This window comes from Oratosquilla oratoria, chromosome 34, assembly GCF_046742065.1.
Source record: "Oratosquilla oratoria isolate Oo_2021 chromosome 34, ASM4674206v1, whole genome shotgun sequence".
In the NCBI taxonomy this organism is placed as follows: domain Eukaryota; kingdom Metazoa; phylum Arthropoda; class Malacostraca; order Stomatopoda; family Squillidae; genus Oratosquilla; species Oratosquilla oratoria.
Genome location: NC_134810.1, coordinates 35,233,557 through 35,251,614, shown reverse-complemented (window position 1 = coordinate 35,251,614; position 18,058 = coordinate 35,233,557). Strand labels below are relative to the sequence as shown.

General features: G+C 39.4%; 2 protein-coding genes across 4 annotated transcripts in view; one reads left to right on the top strand and one right to left on the bottom strand.

The window, feature by feature from the left end:
• The window catches only part of LOC143018200 (very long chain fatty acid elongase 4-like), a 36,365-nt gene extending 35,734 nt beyond the window's left edge, over positions 1-631 (bottom strand). For 2 of the 3 annotated variants that reach the window (XM_076173391.1, XM_076173393.1), the window contains exon 1: positions 483-631. The gene's annotated coding sequence lies outside the window, so the exon portion shown is untranslated. Of the gene's footprint in view, positions 1-300; positions 440-482 lie in introns of those variants that run through there. The other variant, XM_076173392.1, reaches the window with a different exon arrangement.
• Positions 632-10,545: 9,914 nt separating this feature from the next.
• On the top strand, positions 10,546-17,490 carry LOC143018387 (C-type mannose receptor 2-like). The gene is made up of 5 exons (XM_076173744.1): positions 10,546-10,627; positions 14,124-14,306; positions 16,207-16,475; positions 16,652-16,760; positions 17,056-17,490. Exons 1-5 carry the CDS (start codon positions 10,546-10,548, stop codon positions 17,268-17,270), a joined length of 858 nt encoding a protein of 285 aa, XP_076029859.1. The 3' UTR covers positions 17,271-17,490.
• Positions 17,491-18,058: the final 568 nt, after the last annotated feature.

Sequence of the window (18,058 nt, the reverse complement as noted above, 5' to 3'; positions counted from 1 at the left end):
GCCAAAAACATGAATGAATATGAGCCATTGATAAGTGGAGACAGAGTCGGGATCCCTGGAGCACAGCCCCAAACCTTTATACTACAACTAGATAAATACACACACATACAATGATACAGGCAATTAAAATACGAAGCACGTAACTGCTCAGATTTGAACAAATGTTTGACAGCAATTCTGGGTTTTACCAGTCTTATACTTGCAGTTCATATTATCTATCGCCATCTAAAGTTACTAACATACCTTTCCACTTCAGAGACGGAAATTCCATGCAACATTGTGTATTCACAACTACCATACCTTATAATATTTTCACCAAAACACGTTTATGTTCACAAAACATGTATTTATTGACGTTTGCAAAGCAACCACCGCCCCTTGGTTATTCCAGTCCTAGCACTGCAACTACTTCGTTCACTACCATACTTTATGATTCATTTCATGCTGCTGACAATACTGACAGAATTCATCACACTCCTTACTTGAATAATTATCAAAGGGGCGTATTTTGCGAAATAATTTGAGGGTGAGAGAAGTATTCCTTCCGCCAATCGTTCAAAGCCAATATGCCAAACATTCACCAATATCGCCAAAACGAAGAAAAAGGTCAAAGGCTACACACGAATCGCTCAACTGTACGCCAAAACAGCCAAAAGTTAGCCATCTGTCTGCAAGCATAACCTTCGGACAAGACAAATTGTCAAATCCATACACGTTCCTCGTGATTCAGCCTTTAAAATCTATATCATATAGCTGCATTTCGCCTAAAGTTCTTAAGAAGATAGATGCTTGATAAAGTGTTACAAATGTAATATATTAGAATATTAACTTTTGAGTACGCCAAGCCTACGAAAATCCGCCAAAGTAGCAAGAATACAGCAGACAAAGACGGGAAACCTTGCACCTTTATCGATGTAACAAAAGCGTGAGCCACCAAGTGAAACTTAACGCCATCTATTATTATCGCGACAAACTAAAACGATCGAGCTACGCGCGAGGATTTGTTCAGGTCGGTGGGTTTATTTCTTGGGGTAACAAAGGAAAATGTTATGCCCGCAATTAAATACACACACACACATGAGGCTAGGTATGATAAATTAAAGAGTAGGAGACGGGGCATAATGAAAGTTGCTCATTTCCTGTATACTCTAATTAAGTAAATACACCACTGAATTACAGTATAGGCCGGTATCACTGACCATCACAATAGTGAAATGATGTGAAAGGGTTGTGAAAAATCGCGATGGTAAGCCAGGCAGTCAGAATCTAATGCAATATTTTGGTAAATGGAGGAAGAAAGGACCCTATAAGCAATGTTCCAACCCCCATACACTACAATCAGGCAATACACACACGACTCTCAGAGGTAGTAAATGAGAGATTGGAGGACAGTAGCAGAACGGGGGGATAGTATAAGTTAAAAGTGATAAGCATTCTTCTTTGAATTGAGATTAGTCTACAGTCATAAAGAATACTTCAAGGCAAGCATTTTTAAATAGAAAGGGGAGGGGCTAGATGGAAAATTGTGAAATAGGAGAGGTAGGGATGAAAGAGATGAGAAGGAGGTTTTGATAGAGATTTGAGGACTGGGAGAGAGGGTAAGGAGGGGGAGGTGTGATACGGAGTTAAAGTGTCTTAGTTTATTCGTCCTTCGCGCTTCAGCCTCGGCTCTGTTTCAAAGGTCCTCCTCAACAGAGATCGGCCTCGGAACGCTGCACGGCCTCCTGTGTGTGTGGATCTGGGTATTAGCATTCTTGTAAGGTTTCCTCCGGATTAATAAAAATCACCAGGCGGCATACTGCTGGGAAAGTGTTGAAACCGAAACGTGGTTACCGAGTCAAGGCACGCGCGCGCGCACACACACTCTACGGCACAGTGGTAGCGTTCGCAACTGCTAACCCAGTTGCCCGAGTTCGAATTACGCCTAGGGCTGAAATAATTTCAGTATCGCTGCACTGCGAGCCGTTACTCCAACTCTTGTGGTCGGGGAATTATGTGCGTGTGTGTGTGTGCGCGCGTGTGTGTGTTAGGTCTCAGCATTACCCATAGATCGGTTACACTAGAGCTCTGAGCTCTCATCCGGGAGGGTAGTAGCTATCGATCACGAGTCCAACACGTGACCCAAGACCATGGTGAATGGTGAATTACACACACACAACTACACACTGTACGCTTCCCAAGTGTGTTCCTCCTCGCTCACCCTATATATATATATATATATATATATATATATATATATATATATATATATATATACATATATATATATATATATATATATATATATATATATATATATATATATATATATATAGAAGAGGGCGTGCAAAATCATCCTCAGCCCTGCCTGTGACGGTTATGACAACGCCTTAACCACCCTGAAACTTACAAGGCTGTCCAAGAGGCATTGGAAAGCAATGAGAAAGATTGGGGAAGACCTGCTAACTCACCCTCGTCACTGATACTTCCTCCCACCTGACGCTCCCCCATCACGCCACGCTAAGGCACAACAAAATTGTACCCATCAGAGCCCCGACGATTGACCGCCAAAAGAATAACGCCATTCCCTCTACATTAACTAAGTAATTTAGTCCTAAACTTAGCAAAACCTGTATTTTGTCAGTGCAAGATATTGTAGAGGCGGTAAAAGAGATGAAGTGGAATTGGACAAGGAAATTAGCGCGAACGAATGAAGAACGATGGAACAAGTGTGTTAGTGGACGCTGCGAGATAGGAAGTGTGCAAGAGGGAGACCAGACAAGGTGGAGTGATGGGGATGGAGAAGTTTGCAGGAGTAGCGTGGCAAATGTTAGCGCAGTTGTGCGAGTCATGGATAAGTATAAAAGAGGCTTCTGTTCACAATGGAGTCAAAGTGTCTTTTTGGTTGATCGACTAATTGAAAAATGCGAAGCAACAATTACCGTAATTTAGCTTGGCACAAGGCAATTTAATTTTCCCGAATGAAATACCTACATAAACCATAGAGAAATCACGATACACTATTTTCCTGCAGACATGTAAAGGCTTCCCTGACAAAATCAATATCTAAACACGAACTGTTTACTAATGACACACGTGCATGTAAATGCTCGGGGCAAAAGTAAATGTAAAAAAAAAAATCACATAAACCTTTTACTATTACGTAAACCAATAAAATGTAAGCATAAATGGTTAGGGAGAGTACATGATAATTTGAATACTACTGACAATTTTGTAAGAATGTAAGTATATAACCCATATAGCTCATTGCTAAAAAATTATATACATTTCTCTCCATGGGTAATCCGTATATGAATTTCCTTCTCTCTTTTGAAAGGTATGAAATACGAGTTTTTAATAATCTGATTTTCTGCCTTTGCAAATTACATCGTTGCAGTGGAGCCATTCATTTATATTTCATGAATACATGACCTGACACTGTATAGTTAACATGCAGACGCTATTTACATATACCAACCTCCTGATCCGTCACGCTTCTTGTGCTGTGCCACGCCAGCGGTCGCGTTGACTGTCGCCATCTATTGAGCTTGTGTTCAACTACACAGGCAGCGGCACACGGGGTTTTCGTCGGCCTTTCCTGCCTTTATTCTAATCTCTCACAGCAGATACTTTTATTTCTAATATCCTTCTAAAATAGCATTAACAGGATGATAAATATAATATTGTCTTTGCCTTGATTTAATCATGTATACATTTTTTAACTTTCGTTTTCAGATGAGTACTTTATCATCACACTTTTTTCGTATATGCATACGAAGTGGAAATGCATAGAAGTAAAAATGTGGAGTGAGCTTATATCCTTATCAATAAAGCAGTATGCAAATAAAACAAAATAGATTTACATGGAAACAAAACCGGACAGCTAGTCCAGCGGGAGTGCCCCAAACCCCCAAGGGTCCATCTAAAAATCAGTGTTTCGTGAATATATTGAGTGAAAAATAAAACACATTCATTAAAATTCATTTATTAGGGAAAATATTAAAACCAGTCAAATTTCTAATCTAATCAAACACAACTCCTTTATAAAACTGAAATTATATATTTTTTTTCGAGCAGTCAATTTTTCACCAATAAATTTTGATCGATTAGTAAATATAGACAAGGGAAAGAAACAAAAACAAGTTGCGGTCTGTAGCTACTGGGCTTACTACTTACCCAGGTGGTTGTGTGCATTTTAGATCAACACACTTAATTGATAGTGTTATCATAATGAAGGTATACCCATGCACAACATACAAAAAAACAACAATGATATACAATAATACAGAGTGACCTCTACATAAAATGTTGGCAGTATCTGAGTATGGCCAGTCAAGCTGCCCATTGGATTGGTCGTCAATTTACAATTATGCGTAATCAGATCTACTATACCATATCCTCGTTTGGGTAAGGTTGCAACCTCTGAAGAGGTATCAAGTGTTTTGACAACTGAAATTACAGCGAGGGCTGATAAGACTTGAAAGAACAATTATATTTCTCGATTATTTTGGTTCTACTGAAGCTTCCTTCTCCCCTTGCATCTACTACCGGAACTGTCAATAGGATTTGCAATCCAGTGGAAAGGTTCGGATAGATCTCTTGCGTTTATAACTTGCAGACGAAGTCTAGCAAATCTTTTGCATTTAGAAAAGTGAAATGATCATTTGTGTTACAAATACTGGATGGTTCGCTACACTTCTCATAATACCTCTCTGTTTACCCTGCCACACGCCTTCTCAAAATCCAAAAAATCCTTACCTTTTGCCCCCCCCCAAAAAAAAAAATCTTGCATACCTGCCTTACAAAAAAAAAAAAAAAAAAAAATCTACACACTCTTCCTTTCCTGGACCCATTTTTTGTATCGATGAAAACCATAACACTTTATGGTTACTAAGATTTACGTGAGGGTAAAGAAGAGCTTCGGTTGTAAGGCTCGAAGTGCTTTTTTTTTTTTTTTCATTCATTCTCTATAAGAGGCCACGCTTTTCAAACACAGCTTATAGTACCATCCCAATTCTCACAACATCCATAACACCTTACCATTTACTGATCCCTCCAAAACTACTCCAATTATATTTGTCCCGTTTTTCTTTGAAGATTTGAAATATATCCACTCCTCCAGTTTACTGGTCCTCTTCCCTCCCTTAGGCACACATTAAACAATCCCACTAATTATTTAATTGAAGCTACTTCTTTCGTCAGATACTCCACGTGACAACTATCTAGCCTAGGTGCTTTACTCTTTCAGTAATTTTTGTCTCTCCTCTTTTCCTTATAGCCTTATCATTCCCCTCTCCCATCGCAGTAATTTTCTTTCCTTTACTACTGCCACGGTCAATGGAAATAAAATTTCTTCTGTTCCTCTGGCCTATGCAGCTAACATGAAGGAAACATATGAGAGTATGAAGCTCCTATTGCAAAAAATTAAGTATGAAGATCATAAATGGAATATCTGTGGTGACCAAAAGGTTGTGGCACTTTTACTTGGAATACAGTTAGATTACGCATTTTATTTATTTATTATTATTATTATTATTTTCTTTTTTTTTTCTTTGTGAGTGGGACGGTCGGGATAAGAAAAATCATTAAGAAAAGAATGTGTGGCCGAAACGATCTCTGACCCCATGAAAGAAGAATGTTGCCAATCCTTCTCTTGTTGATTCAGAGAAAAATTATCTACCTCCTTTACATATTAGGCTAGGGTTGAGGGAATTTTTTTTAAAGGTATGGATAGAACTGGCAAGGGATTCACATAATTGAAAAATAAGTTTCCTGGAGTAAGTGATGCAAAAATCAAAGAAGGCTGTTTTTGTTGGACCACAGATCAGGGAGCTGATGAGAGACCAGAATTTTGATGAAGAGTTAAATGATCTTGAAAAAGCTGCATGGCCGTAATTTAAGAAAGTTTGCTCAGAGTTTTTTTTATTATTATTATTATTTTTTTTTTTTTAGAGGAGGGAATCACATAGCAAATAACTATTCTGAAGTCATAAAAGAACTACTGACATCCTACAAGGCCTTGGGATGTAATATGAGCCTAAAAATCCACTTCCTAGACTCTAACTTGGACTTTTTCCCTGCAAATCTTGGCGCCGTCAGTGACGAGCACGGTGAGAAGTTTCACCAGGACATTCTAAACATGGAAACCCGGTATCAAGTGAAGTGGAGCTCTTCAATGATGGCTGATTACTGTTGAACACTAAAAAGGGATCTCCCAGAAGCAAAATACACTAAAAAATTATACATTTCTACATTTTAAAGGCAAGTTTCATTGAAATATCAGCCTCATTTATTAGTTATAATTGTTTACAATTTAATATGTTATCACCGAAAAACTATGCCTGACGGAAATCCTGACAACATATTTGAAATTAGCAGAAAAAAATCTATCAAGTTCACCCCTTTTTCATGTGGGACAGGTATTTTGATAAATTTTGTTGCCCAGTGCTGAGTGGCGGAATGGTAACCCTTGGGACTCGCTCAGATGGGCCCGAGTTCAAAGCTCGAGATAGCTAAGCCTGATTATTTGGTGTGTGTGTGTGTGTATATATATATATATATATATATGTGCGTGTGTGTGTGTGTGTGTGTGCGTGTGAGTGAGTGTATGTCTGTCTGTGTGTGTTATGTGTATATGTGTGCTACGGACTCTCAGACCGATAGATCCGTTTATATACAACTGCCATGAGTGAGGGCGGTGGCCTATTTAACATCCCTGCCAATAAGCCAAAGCAAACGTCTATTCGAGTCATACAAAACTTGTTCTTTTTTCCTGTAAACCATACATACATTAGTTCTGCACAGTGAAAAAAATATACTGGTGGGTATATGGCAGTGTCGCTCTGCTTTGAAAATTAAGCCCCTGAGTCACGTAAGAGCTGTAGAAGGAGAGTGCCGAGACTCTGTGCTGGCTCAATCAACTTCGGAGTGCGGGGGCAGGACGCTGCGGGCGGGAACAGCGTCGAATTCTCTTTCTAGCTGACTGCCGCTTGCGGGCTGCAACCCACTCAAGGGCTCGTTGGCCAAGTGATAGGGACACGGGCCTATTATTTGCGGCCGTTGACCTTATCAGGATGGACATATCATCTAGTAAGAGGTCAATTGTTGCTCAGTTTGAATTCAATAGTGTCGCATTGCTTCACTATTGTTCGTAACAGGATATTTAGGACAACGTAAACATAGACAAACACACACACACACACGCACAAACACAACTTCATATATATTAGACAGCCCTTTGACCCACTGGGTCACCTTTTTAAAGAAATAGAATGCATTTTGGTCTGACTAGAATGAACACTATATTTTCTTCAGTGGCATTGCTATCGCTTTGCTTTAGAAGTTAAAGAAGAAAATTTCAATTTACAAAGGAAAACGACACAACAGGATTGTTATTGGTTCACTGATTTTTTTCTTCGTAATCCTCATCACTGAATAAATTACCGAGATTCAGAACTTAATATATCCTGTCGTTTAACGAAAAGCGCTTTACATGACAACATTTCAGATAAATCAAGATAAGAAAAAAAAAACAAAAAAAACACAGCCAGGATGTAGAAGGTATGAAGGCATGAAGGAAAAAAAAGTCACCGAAACCTCTCCACTGTAGCAAATTTTGTGCAAAGGCAGATTTTTTTTTTATGATAGATTCAATTGAACACGGCGTTTGTATTCCTTTTTCAAGTTGGTACATTTTAGGGGTTCCTTGTGTGTGTGTGTGTGTGTGTGTGTGTGTGTGTGTGTGTGTGTGTATTTACCTAGTTGTATTTTACGGGAAGGGGAGCTATGCTCGTGAGGTCCCGTCTTCATTTCTCATTTTATCTAAACAATTTTTAAATTCATGTATTGTTTTTGCACACACCACTTTCTCATCTAACTTGTTCCAACTGTCTATTACTCTGTGTGGAAAGCTGTTCTTTTTCCGATCTCTTCTATAGCTGTCTTTTTTTATTTTCTTTCCGTGTCCTCTTGTATTTCTGTCATCCCATTTTATCAGATTCTCTCTATCAGTAATTTCTATGCCTTTCATGATTCTGTAAATAGCTATCAAATCTCCTCTCTCTCTTCTTTGCTCTAGTGTCTGTAGTTCAAGTTTTTGTAGTCTCTCTTCATATGATAGTTTTGAGAGTGTTGGTGCCAGTTTTGTAATTGCTCTTTGTATTCTTTCAAGTTTTTTTATACATTTTTTTGTACTTAGTGATCATATTGTTGCTGCATATTCTAATCTTGGTCTTATCAGGGTGATTAGGATTTTCCTCACCATTTCTTCATCCAGGTATGTAAATGCCACTTTGATTGTTCTTATTAAATTATAAGTTTCTCCAAAAATCTTATTTATATGTTTTTCAGGTGACATATTATTCATAACAATGACTCCCAGGTCCTTCTCATTTTCTACTTTTTTTATTCCTTCTTCTCCCAAATTATATGCTCCTGTTATTCTGTTTTTGCTTTTTCCAAATTCCATTATACTACACTTTTTTGTATTGAACTCCATCTCCCACTTCCTACTCCATTCCTGTACTTTATTTAGATCTCTCTGTAGTGATTCACAATCTTCTTCAGTTTTCACTCTTTTCAGTAGTTTTGCATCGTCTGCAAAGAAGCTCATATAGCTTTCAATTCCTTCATCCATATCATTAATATATATAGCAAACATTATTGGGGCCAGGACTGTTCCCTGCGGGACACCGCTTATTACTTCATTCCATTTTGAGTGCTGGTTTCTTATCACTACTCTCATTTTTCTTTCTTGCAAAAAGTCTTCCATCCAATTTAGTAATTTACCTTGTATTCCTCCTTCAGATTCTAGTTTCTTAAGCAACTTCTTATGTGGTACTTTGTCAAAAGCTTTTTTTAGGTCTAGAAATGCACAATCAGCCCATCCATCTCTTTCTTGTATTATATCTATTAGCCTTGAATAGAAACATATTAAATTGGTGACGCATGATCGTCCTTGTCTGAATCCAAATTGCCTTGGATTTAGTACGTTGTTTTTTTCCAAGTATTTTACCCATCTTTTTTGATAATTCTTTCACAAATTTTTGCTATTGTACTTGTTAGAGAGACTGGTCTATAGTTGGTAGGTTCTTCTTTATTTCCTCCTTTATATATAGGTACTATATTTGCTTTTTTCCAATCTTCTGGAACTTTTCCTTCTTTCAAGGAACTGCTTATTATGCTATGTATTTTGTCTGCCAGTTCATTCCTGCATTCTTTCAGAATCCAGTTTGCTATTTCATCTGGTCCATGTGATTTTCTGACATCAAGATTACTCAATTGTATCAATATTTCATTCTTTGATACTTCTATTTTTTCTATAGGGGGGACTTTCTCTTTCCATTCAATCTCTTCAGGTTGTATGTTCTCCCTTGTAAACACTGATTTAAAATGTGTGTGTGTGTGTGTGTGTGTGTGTGTGTGTGTGTGTGTGTGTGTGTGTGTGTGTGTGTGTGTGTGTGTGTGTGTGTGTGTGTGATTTAGAAACCCCGTATACTTTGAGTACTTACTATTTCAAATGAACGTGTGTTCCATTCGTCTTTTGATTTGTCACAACCTAATCTCTACAGTGGCTCTCCTTTTTTCTAGTTTGATTTTGTGAGCTCTGGAAGGAATATTTTTTGTATGTGAATATTTTCTCGTTAAACTTGCGCAATGAGACTAAGTTCCTATTTCAATTATATTTTGTTTCATTTTCTCTTTTCTTTTTCTTTTCTTTGTTTTTTATTTCTTTTCTTTTTCTTTCTTTCAGCCATATTATCTCCTAGGTCAATCGCTTATTTTCATAGGATACACATGCTAGGTTTGATAAATTAGAGAGGAAACGGGACCTCACGACCGTTGGTCCTTTGCTGTACATTACAATTAGGTAAACACACACGCACACACACACACACACACAGTGAGACAAATTTTTTTTAACGAACATGTAAGTGTTTTTATTTAAGTGTATGGAAGAAAAGATAATGAAAAAGACATTAAAATAGCTCATAGACCCTAAACTACAACATGCAGCATTGGTGTCGTCTCCGCATACATGACATAGGATCGAGAGAGTGCTACAAGCAGCGACGAATTTGTTTTCCGATACTGCAGTAAAACATACGAAAAATAAATAAAAGATTAATCTGAAAGAAAAGAAAAAGAGGTGACTTGGGCCATGAAATGAAAAATAAATAAATAAACTGACAGAGATCTCTTGGTCTGGGACAGGAGAGTCACGAGGTTATGTAAACAAATTGGAAAATAAAGTCTACAGGATATCACGAAACACATTTCCACAGAGATGCATCTACTCCTAGAATGGCTAAGAAGTTGGTGTAGCTTAAATAAAAACCATAAACGAATTAAAACTAGGTATGAGATATGATACTCTCCACAAGTCTAGCCCATTTGTATTACAATTAGGTAGATACAATTGAACACGCACGCACATACGAACACAAACATACGCACTCACACACACACACACACACACACACACACACACACACACACACACACACACACACACACACACAGACTAGAGTATAAAATGCTGAGCGGGTGGTATACTGGGCAGGTACAATGCCACTGTACGTGGTTGCGTTGATCTGGTTGGCAAGTCTCGCAAGCACGACGCCATCGCCAGAGAGCTCCCGGCTCCCGGGTAAGTACATTCGGCGACGAGAGAGCCACACGCGTGGTGGTTACAAGATTACAAAAATATTTCGAACCTAATTTTGTGTTCTACACTTGTGGAAGCATGTTGTAGTCAGGTCTGAATTCGTCAATGTAGTATGCTGTATATATCATATCTTGAAATGTGGAAATCTATGTATGGTAACCAAATGCACGTGGTTGCTAGAGTATCAAAGAATTTCAAACCTAATTTTGTGTTCTGCACTCGTGGAAGAACACTATAGTTAGGTCTGAATTCGTCAGTGCAGCAGTAACGTGCACAGACATTGCAAGGGGCAGGTGCTTTGGGCAGGAAATTGGGCACTTCACTCTTTTATATTATTCGTATTTGGCAACTATCCGGTAGGATGCAACACCATTTTCCACATTATAATTTCTGAATGGTAAGAAAATGGAAAAAGCCTGTGAGAAATAATTTTTCATCCATTTTTATATATTTTTGTGAAGGGCACTTTTGGGACACAGGGCAAAGGGGGCAGGTGCTCGGGCACCCCCCCCCCCCTCTGCACGGGCCTGCAGTGCAGTATACTGTATATAGCGTATCTTGAAATGTGGAAACATGTTATTCTGTATGATAACTAACTGCACGTAGACCATAGATGTATATGCATTATATTTGTGCATACAGAAATATTAGACTCTTGCATAAGCGCGCGCGAAAACACATTAATTTTAAGCAAGGTATGATAACTGGAGAGTAAGATATAGGACCTCATGAGCTCTTTTCCTGTACACTACAATTGGTAAATAAAATATGGTAAATATACACACGCGCGTGCGCATAAGCTCATACAGGTTTACTGGTCCAGTGGTACGGGCTGAGCCTGACAACCAAGCGATCCTGGGTTCGATTCCCGGCCTGGGCTGAAGCGCATCGCAGTAGTGAGTAGCATCCGCTCCCACGAAAATCAGTTGTGTGTGTACACAAGCTCTGAGCTTATATCCGGGAGGGTGATAGCTATCGATCACGAGTCCAACACATGATCCAAGACTATTGTAGTGTATATAGTTCCTATCCAAAAGTGATTTACCCGAGGGGAAGTTACACAATTACGAAAGCAAAGAACTAGGATTTGGGAGTGTTGGTCTTGGATAATTAATTTGCCACCCGGCAAACACATCAGGACTGTGGACGAGACATGCAGACTATTGGTGAATATAAAAGTGGTTTTTCGCTACACGGAGAGAAGAAACTATTAAGGTAAAATTTTTATAGAGATTAGACAATCCAGCGGTTGCGTGGTATCCACACAAAAAGAACGATCGAAAGAAAACAAAGAGTAGCAACCGGATTAACTCCTCACCTAAGTGGACAACCTATACGAAGAAGTTAGACGCTTTAGACAAGTGGTTCTTAACCTGGGGTACCTGTGCCCCCCCAAAGGGTACGAAACCTTAAACCTGGGGGTACGAGACATGATAGCCAGTGCAATGGCACTGTATATTTACCATGAGAAAGCATCATGTGCATTCATTGTATTCTACTAATTGACATTTTTAATTTGAAATAAAAAATACCTTTGTTCAGGAACTGAATATATCTAATAATTTATCAACAATGTATAACTAATCCTTTTCATAGGTTTGCATTGTATTTATATTAGATGGAGGTACGAGAATTTAGATAATCAAGGGATACAGGCACTGAAAAAAGTTAAGAACCACTGCTTTAGACATATCATCTCCAAGAGCAAGAAGATAAAAAAAAGGGACATGACTGGTGTTCCGACCAAACAAAAGAGTGAAGAAGACTGACAGATTTCTTGAGTTGGGACAAGAGGCCGTTCCAAGCCCGTGGGAAAAAGTTGACTGCATTCCTGAAGGATATAAGAAAAGAAGAAGAGGAAAAAGAACAACCGTTTTCTGTACAAATGTGTTACATCCCGTTCTAGTTTAAAAGAAGACATATCCCAATACAAAAGACATCAAGCGTACTGAAAGCTTTGTATGAAAGATGGATAATGAGACGGTACCTCACAATCGTAGCTTCTCTCCTGTAAACAACATTTAGGTAAATTAGGTAAACTCTCTCTCTCTCTCTTTCACACACACACACACACACACACACACACACACACACACACACACACACACACACACACACACACAAACATAAGCATGCATGGTAGCTGGAGGAGCCCATGACCCGCATCCCTCTTGGTGAGGTGGCAGAAGCCCCGCCAGCTCAGAATTGAAATAAAAAGTACTGTGACTGTTTGATGACACCCTTTGTACTCTTTCCCGTGTAAGACTGAATGGATGACCATTGGAAGGGTGATTCACACCCTGAACATCAAAGTACTTCAGAACTACCCAATGTATGGGTTTGAACTAGATATGAGAAGGCAAAATTTAGAAATTCATATCGTTCCTATAAAACTCATCTTAGGAATAACAACCAAGTAAACAAACACACGCCTAGACACAAACACACACACACGTATGACCCATTTACAAGAGAGGTAGCCAAAAAAAAGGCATAAAAACCACTCCCATCCATTCCATCCCCTACATACTCCACTCCCCTCCACCCTCTCTCTTATCTTGGCACCTCCTGGATGACGGGTCATCCCTGCATCTCACCCACTGCCCTGAATATCACAAAACACAACACATCCACAGCAAGGCTGCTTCATTAAATAGTAACAACAACAACAATAATAATAATAACATAAATATATAAATAGGTAAACGAACATATAAATAAACGAATAAATTAATAAATAAATAAATATATGAATAAATAATACACTTTTGTATAAAGTTGGTAACAAATGAACATATACGACCGAAAACATAACATCCAAGGAAGAAGTAATAAAAAGTGCAAGATAGACGAAACCCACAGCACCTACATACATACATACCTATACCAAAGCTTTTTCCCCCTTCCAAGGGAGGTAGCCAAAAAGGGAAAGGCATAAAAACACTCCCACCCATTTCATACCTAAATACACTCCACACCCCTCCCACCCTTCCTCTCATCTGAGCACCTCCTGGATGACGGGTCATCCCTGCACCCTGCCCACCGCCCTGGGTCAGAAGCAGTGTCGCAAGACACAGCACATCCACAGCAAGGCCGCTTCATTTAATCGGCGACCCCCCCTCTCCGTCCCCCTTTGCATATAAGGCGAGGACGGGGAGAAATCCCTTCGGGCTGCGTCAAAATTTACTCACACATACTACCCCACCCCCAACCCCCCGCCCATTCCTCCTCATGCAGTCACAACATCATCCATATACAACCATTCTCCACTCACCTCTGTCTTCCGTCCTCTCCCTTCCTTCCTCAACAGACATTCCCCTCTTCCCCAAAGCCCCCTTCACCCCATCCATCCACCTCATCCTAGGACGTCCCCTCATGTTCACTCCCTCCACAGCACCTAAAGTTCAAAAAGTTGTTTTTCACCTTTTCAATTTTGCTTTTACTTCTTTAATGTTCTTTTTACTTCATTTTTGCACAGGCTCTTGTCCACCGAAATTCCACCGGGTGCGTGACCGTTGCTACTACCCGAATGGCGCTCACATCCATTGGCAGGACTGTTGGGATTCGTGCGCAGCCCATGGCGGCGCCCAGATAGCCTCCCTCGAAACGCTCGATGAACATGAGGCACTCGTCCGTTTCCTAATCTTCTCCTTCTCCGAACGTAAGTACATTCTCGTCGTCGTCGTCTTTGTATTTGACTTCCTAATTATCGCTTGTCAACGGGACCTCGTTGTCCATAGGAAACATGTCTAATCTTAGCTTTTTTGTCCTGTTTTGCTTGGACTTGGTTGAGTAACTACTCTTGCATTCAATCGGGCCTTCTTAGCCCTTGTCTTCATTTCCTCAAAACGGACCTGTTTATTTTCAAATCACATGATTCCCTAACACATTTACTTGTTCTCTAATTTTGCACCACCACTGTTCTCCAATTTGTAAATTAGAGTGCACAAGACTATCGAAATATAAACACAAAGTATGGATTTATTGAGTGTTATAATTTCTAATATGCAAAAGAAAAAAGATACACCAAGCAAAGGCACAATATACCGTGTAAAACGATACACACCAAGAAATAGAAGGTGGGACTTAGATCAATGACAAATCTTACCTATACTACCCCCCAAAGTCAAACTGCAGCTAGACATGAATAAGAAAAACAAAGATTAGTAGTATCGAGTAATGTAGACTCCAGAGGCAACTCAATATCTTGTAGAATGTATTCCAGCTAAGTAAACAATATAAACCCCGTGTTGGGCACTTGGAACCTCTTCTGAATCAAATCTCAGGTACCGTTCCAAATATATCTATAAAATATATCTATAACATAGGCAATATAGGATAAGTACTACCAGTACTATCATTGCTTTGACACTTGCGCCTTAGAAAATCTGAAATTAACCTGGAAACAACGACATTCACACCTGAACTTCTTTCTCTTCCCCATTTTCGTTTATAATTATCCGAATGTCCCCTCCTGTCCTTCTCAGCTGTCACATTTGATGTCTCCCATCAATTTTTAACCCACGAACACATATTCATACTTATATCTTTATCTTCACACTCCTATGTATACTTCAATATATATTTTAGACATGTGTCATCCACAACAGCTATGAGCTTGCAGTACAAATGTCAATCAAGCATTCTTCGTTATTATTCACCTTAGGCACTTTAAAACACTCCCACTTCAAAGAGCCCACGTTTGCATATATATCCCCTAACACCATGAAGTCCACTCACTCAGTTTCAACCAGAAACGCCCTCTCTTTTCTTTATCTGTCCATACACACTATCTTCAGTTTCATATCACTTGCACTTGTCATTTTCGGTTCACTCCAGACTTCCGCGATTCGTATTATCTTCACATGCATTTTACACTTACGCACATTCATACCACCGATTTTTAGGATCGAGGGATATTTGTTAACTGACTAGTCCATAACATTACCGCCCCCCTCTCGATCTATTTCACATGCATTTTTCTTAGCGAATTACATTTGGAAAAGTAAGGGTGCAGGTTTTCAGCGCTCCCTATACCACCTTACGCCTTATACAATATGTTGGGAATACGTGGGTACTATTCTTACTGACCCCAAACCCAGGTTTACCTATAGTATAACGGGAAAAGTCCTCTGTAAGGGGCACCATCCTAGCTTTCCGATGGGAGAAGTTTGTGACGTTAAACCATATAACGGCAAAAGAGAGGTAGAGTAATAGGGCTAGGGTGGTAAAGGAATTATTTAGCGAGTGGTAGAAAAAAGGGATAGATTGACACAGGCGGGTTGGCTAATGTACAACTACTACCAATACGGGTTAGATACCAGTGTTTAATCTCATTCCCTTTTATACCGACAAAATATAATAGGACTGGTACTCAAACGTGTTATTATCACAATATTTGACTAAATGCAGCAAGTATGTGGTCGTTTATATAGTGGTGTCATGTGACGTTAAGACGTTACTGCGATAATGTGTGTTAGTCTAGTACCTAGAATAGCACACATATATCATTTGTAGCATTATTTACAAACTGTGAATTGTACAGTCCACTTTCTCTGCAGCTACTTACTGGGTTGGCGGGGTGAAGGGCACTGACTGTGTCTGGCGGTGGATGAGCGGCGTCCCTCTTCCCTTGGCCACGCTACAGTGGTACCATCCTCCTCGAGAGTACCACGATAGAACTTGGATCTACCTCTACGAGAACTACAAGTTAGGAGGAACTTCTGATTCGGACACAAACGCTTGTCTCTGCGAAACGTCGCCACTGATCCAATGCCCATTTGGCTACGTTGAAGTAAATGGACTTTGTTTACTATTCTACAATGTGAAGGTTCGTATGTACAGTGCAGTATGTGGGAGGCCTCCGGCCAAGTTCCGTGAGGTAATCCTCGTTTTATTGTAATATGTTGGCAGGATATCTTCCAGAAAAGCAAGTTCATTATCTTAAACAAAAATAATTACTTGTGTGATTACTTGATCCGCCCTAAAAGAGTCGTTCGATTTCAGTCAACTTGGTCTGAGGCACGAGAATGGTGTCGCAAAGAACAAGGAGACTTGTTAGTTATCCGGTCCCGCCAGGAACATGATGTCGTCGCAGGGAGAATCATGGCCATGGGTGAGTAGCTGCATCTGTTCTTCATTCACTGTCACTAAACCCCTCTTCGTTAATTTCAAACGAAGCAACGCTCACCAACCAAACCTCCAGTCCTGGACACAATAGGAGTGCGTATTACCCCTAATTGGACAAAAATGTACTGCGTGGAAACACACAAGCAGAGATCAGGGCGTGGCTTGTGCATTACATGAATAACTAAACTATCGTGATTAAATTATAAATTTACGTTCTTGTAGACTCTCTCTAGGTAGGCCTACATATATATGTATATATATATATTCTTTTTTCAAAACAGAATTGAAGGACGACTCCTATTGGGTAGGAGCGCGAGCAAAGGTAGCTCACTTCTACCAGTGGTTGACGGGAGACTCCCTGCTCTTCGGGCTTTGGAAGTACGGGCATCCACACACTCCTGACGGTTGCGTCCAGCTCAATCCCAACTTTACCTTCCACGCTAGTGACGATGACTGCATGACAACCGCCTATGCTATCTGTCGCTATGCCGGATAGGGTAGTCAAATTGCGATTTCAGAGTCAGAAAAGATCAATGGTTAGAATACAAAGTAATGTCTTTTCTGGTGTCAGTCGTGGGTCACACTATATAAGTGACAATGAAAACAATCACATATATTGAACCTGAAAACGTCGTTATCATTATCACTATTATTGTTGTTGATATTATTGATACTATTGTGATTACGATTATTATTATTATCATAATTATTGTTATAATCATTATTATTATTGTTATTATCATTATTATTGTTGTTATTATTATTATTATGATTATTTAAGGAAAAGTTTTGGATGTACATGTTCTTACGGGAGAGAGTGGAGGAATATCAGATCACTTTTTGGTGGAAGGTAAGTTGAGAGTGGAGGATAGATGGAGAAAAATGGAAAGGACAAAAGGTAGGGAGGAACTTAGAGTAAACTACTTAAATGAGGAGTACAAGAAGAAGCTGAGACAAGAATGGGGGAGAGTGAAGAATAGAGTCAAACTAGGAGTGGAGAAGAGATGGGGATGTTTCAGAGGCAGTCACAACGTGTGCAAAGATATTGTGTAGGACAAGGAGGACGAGAGAAAATAGAAGGAAGGGTACAGAGTGGTGGGATGATGAAGCAAAGATGATTGTAGAAGATAAGAAACGAACATTCACGGATTAGTTGCAAAATAGTACGAGAGAATCCTAAGAGGTACAAAGAAAAGAGAAAAGTAAAGCATAAGATAAAGGAGAGCAGATGTGAAATGGGGTAAGAGTATGACAGAAAAAAATTGAAAGTAATAAAAAGATGTT

What these genes read in the sequence shown, in the direction of transcription:
- LOC143018387 (XM_076173744.1), top strand. Translation starts at nt 10,546, where the DNA reads ATGCCACTGTACGTGGTTGCGTTGATCTGGTTGGCAAGTCTCGCAAGC. An exon ending in AGAGAGCTCCCGGCTCCCGG is followed by an intron (nt 10,628 to 14,123) that starts GTAAGTACATTC and finishes ATTTTTGCACAG; the next exon opens with GCTCTTGTCCACCGAAATTC. An exon ending in TACTATTCTACAATGTGAAG is followed by an intron (nt 16,476 to 16,651) that starts GTTCGTATGTAC and finishes GTTCGATTTCAG; the next exon opens with TCAACTTGGTCTGAGGCACG.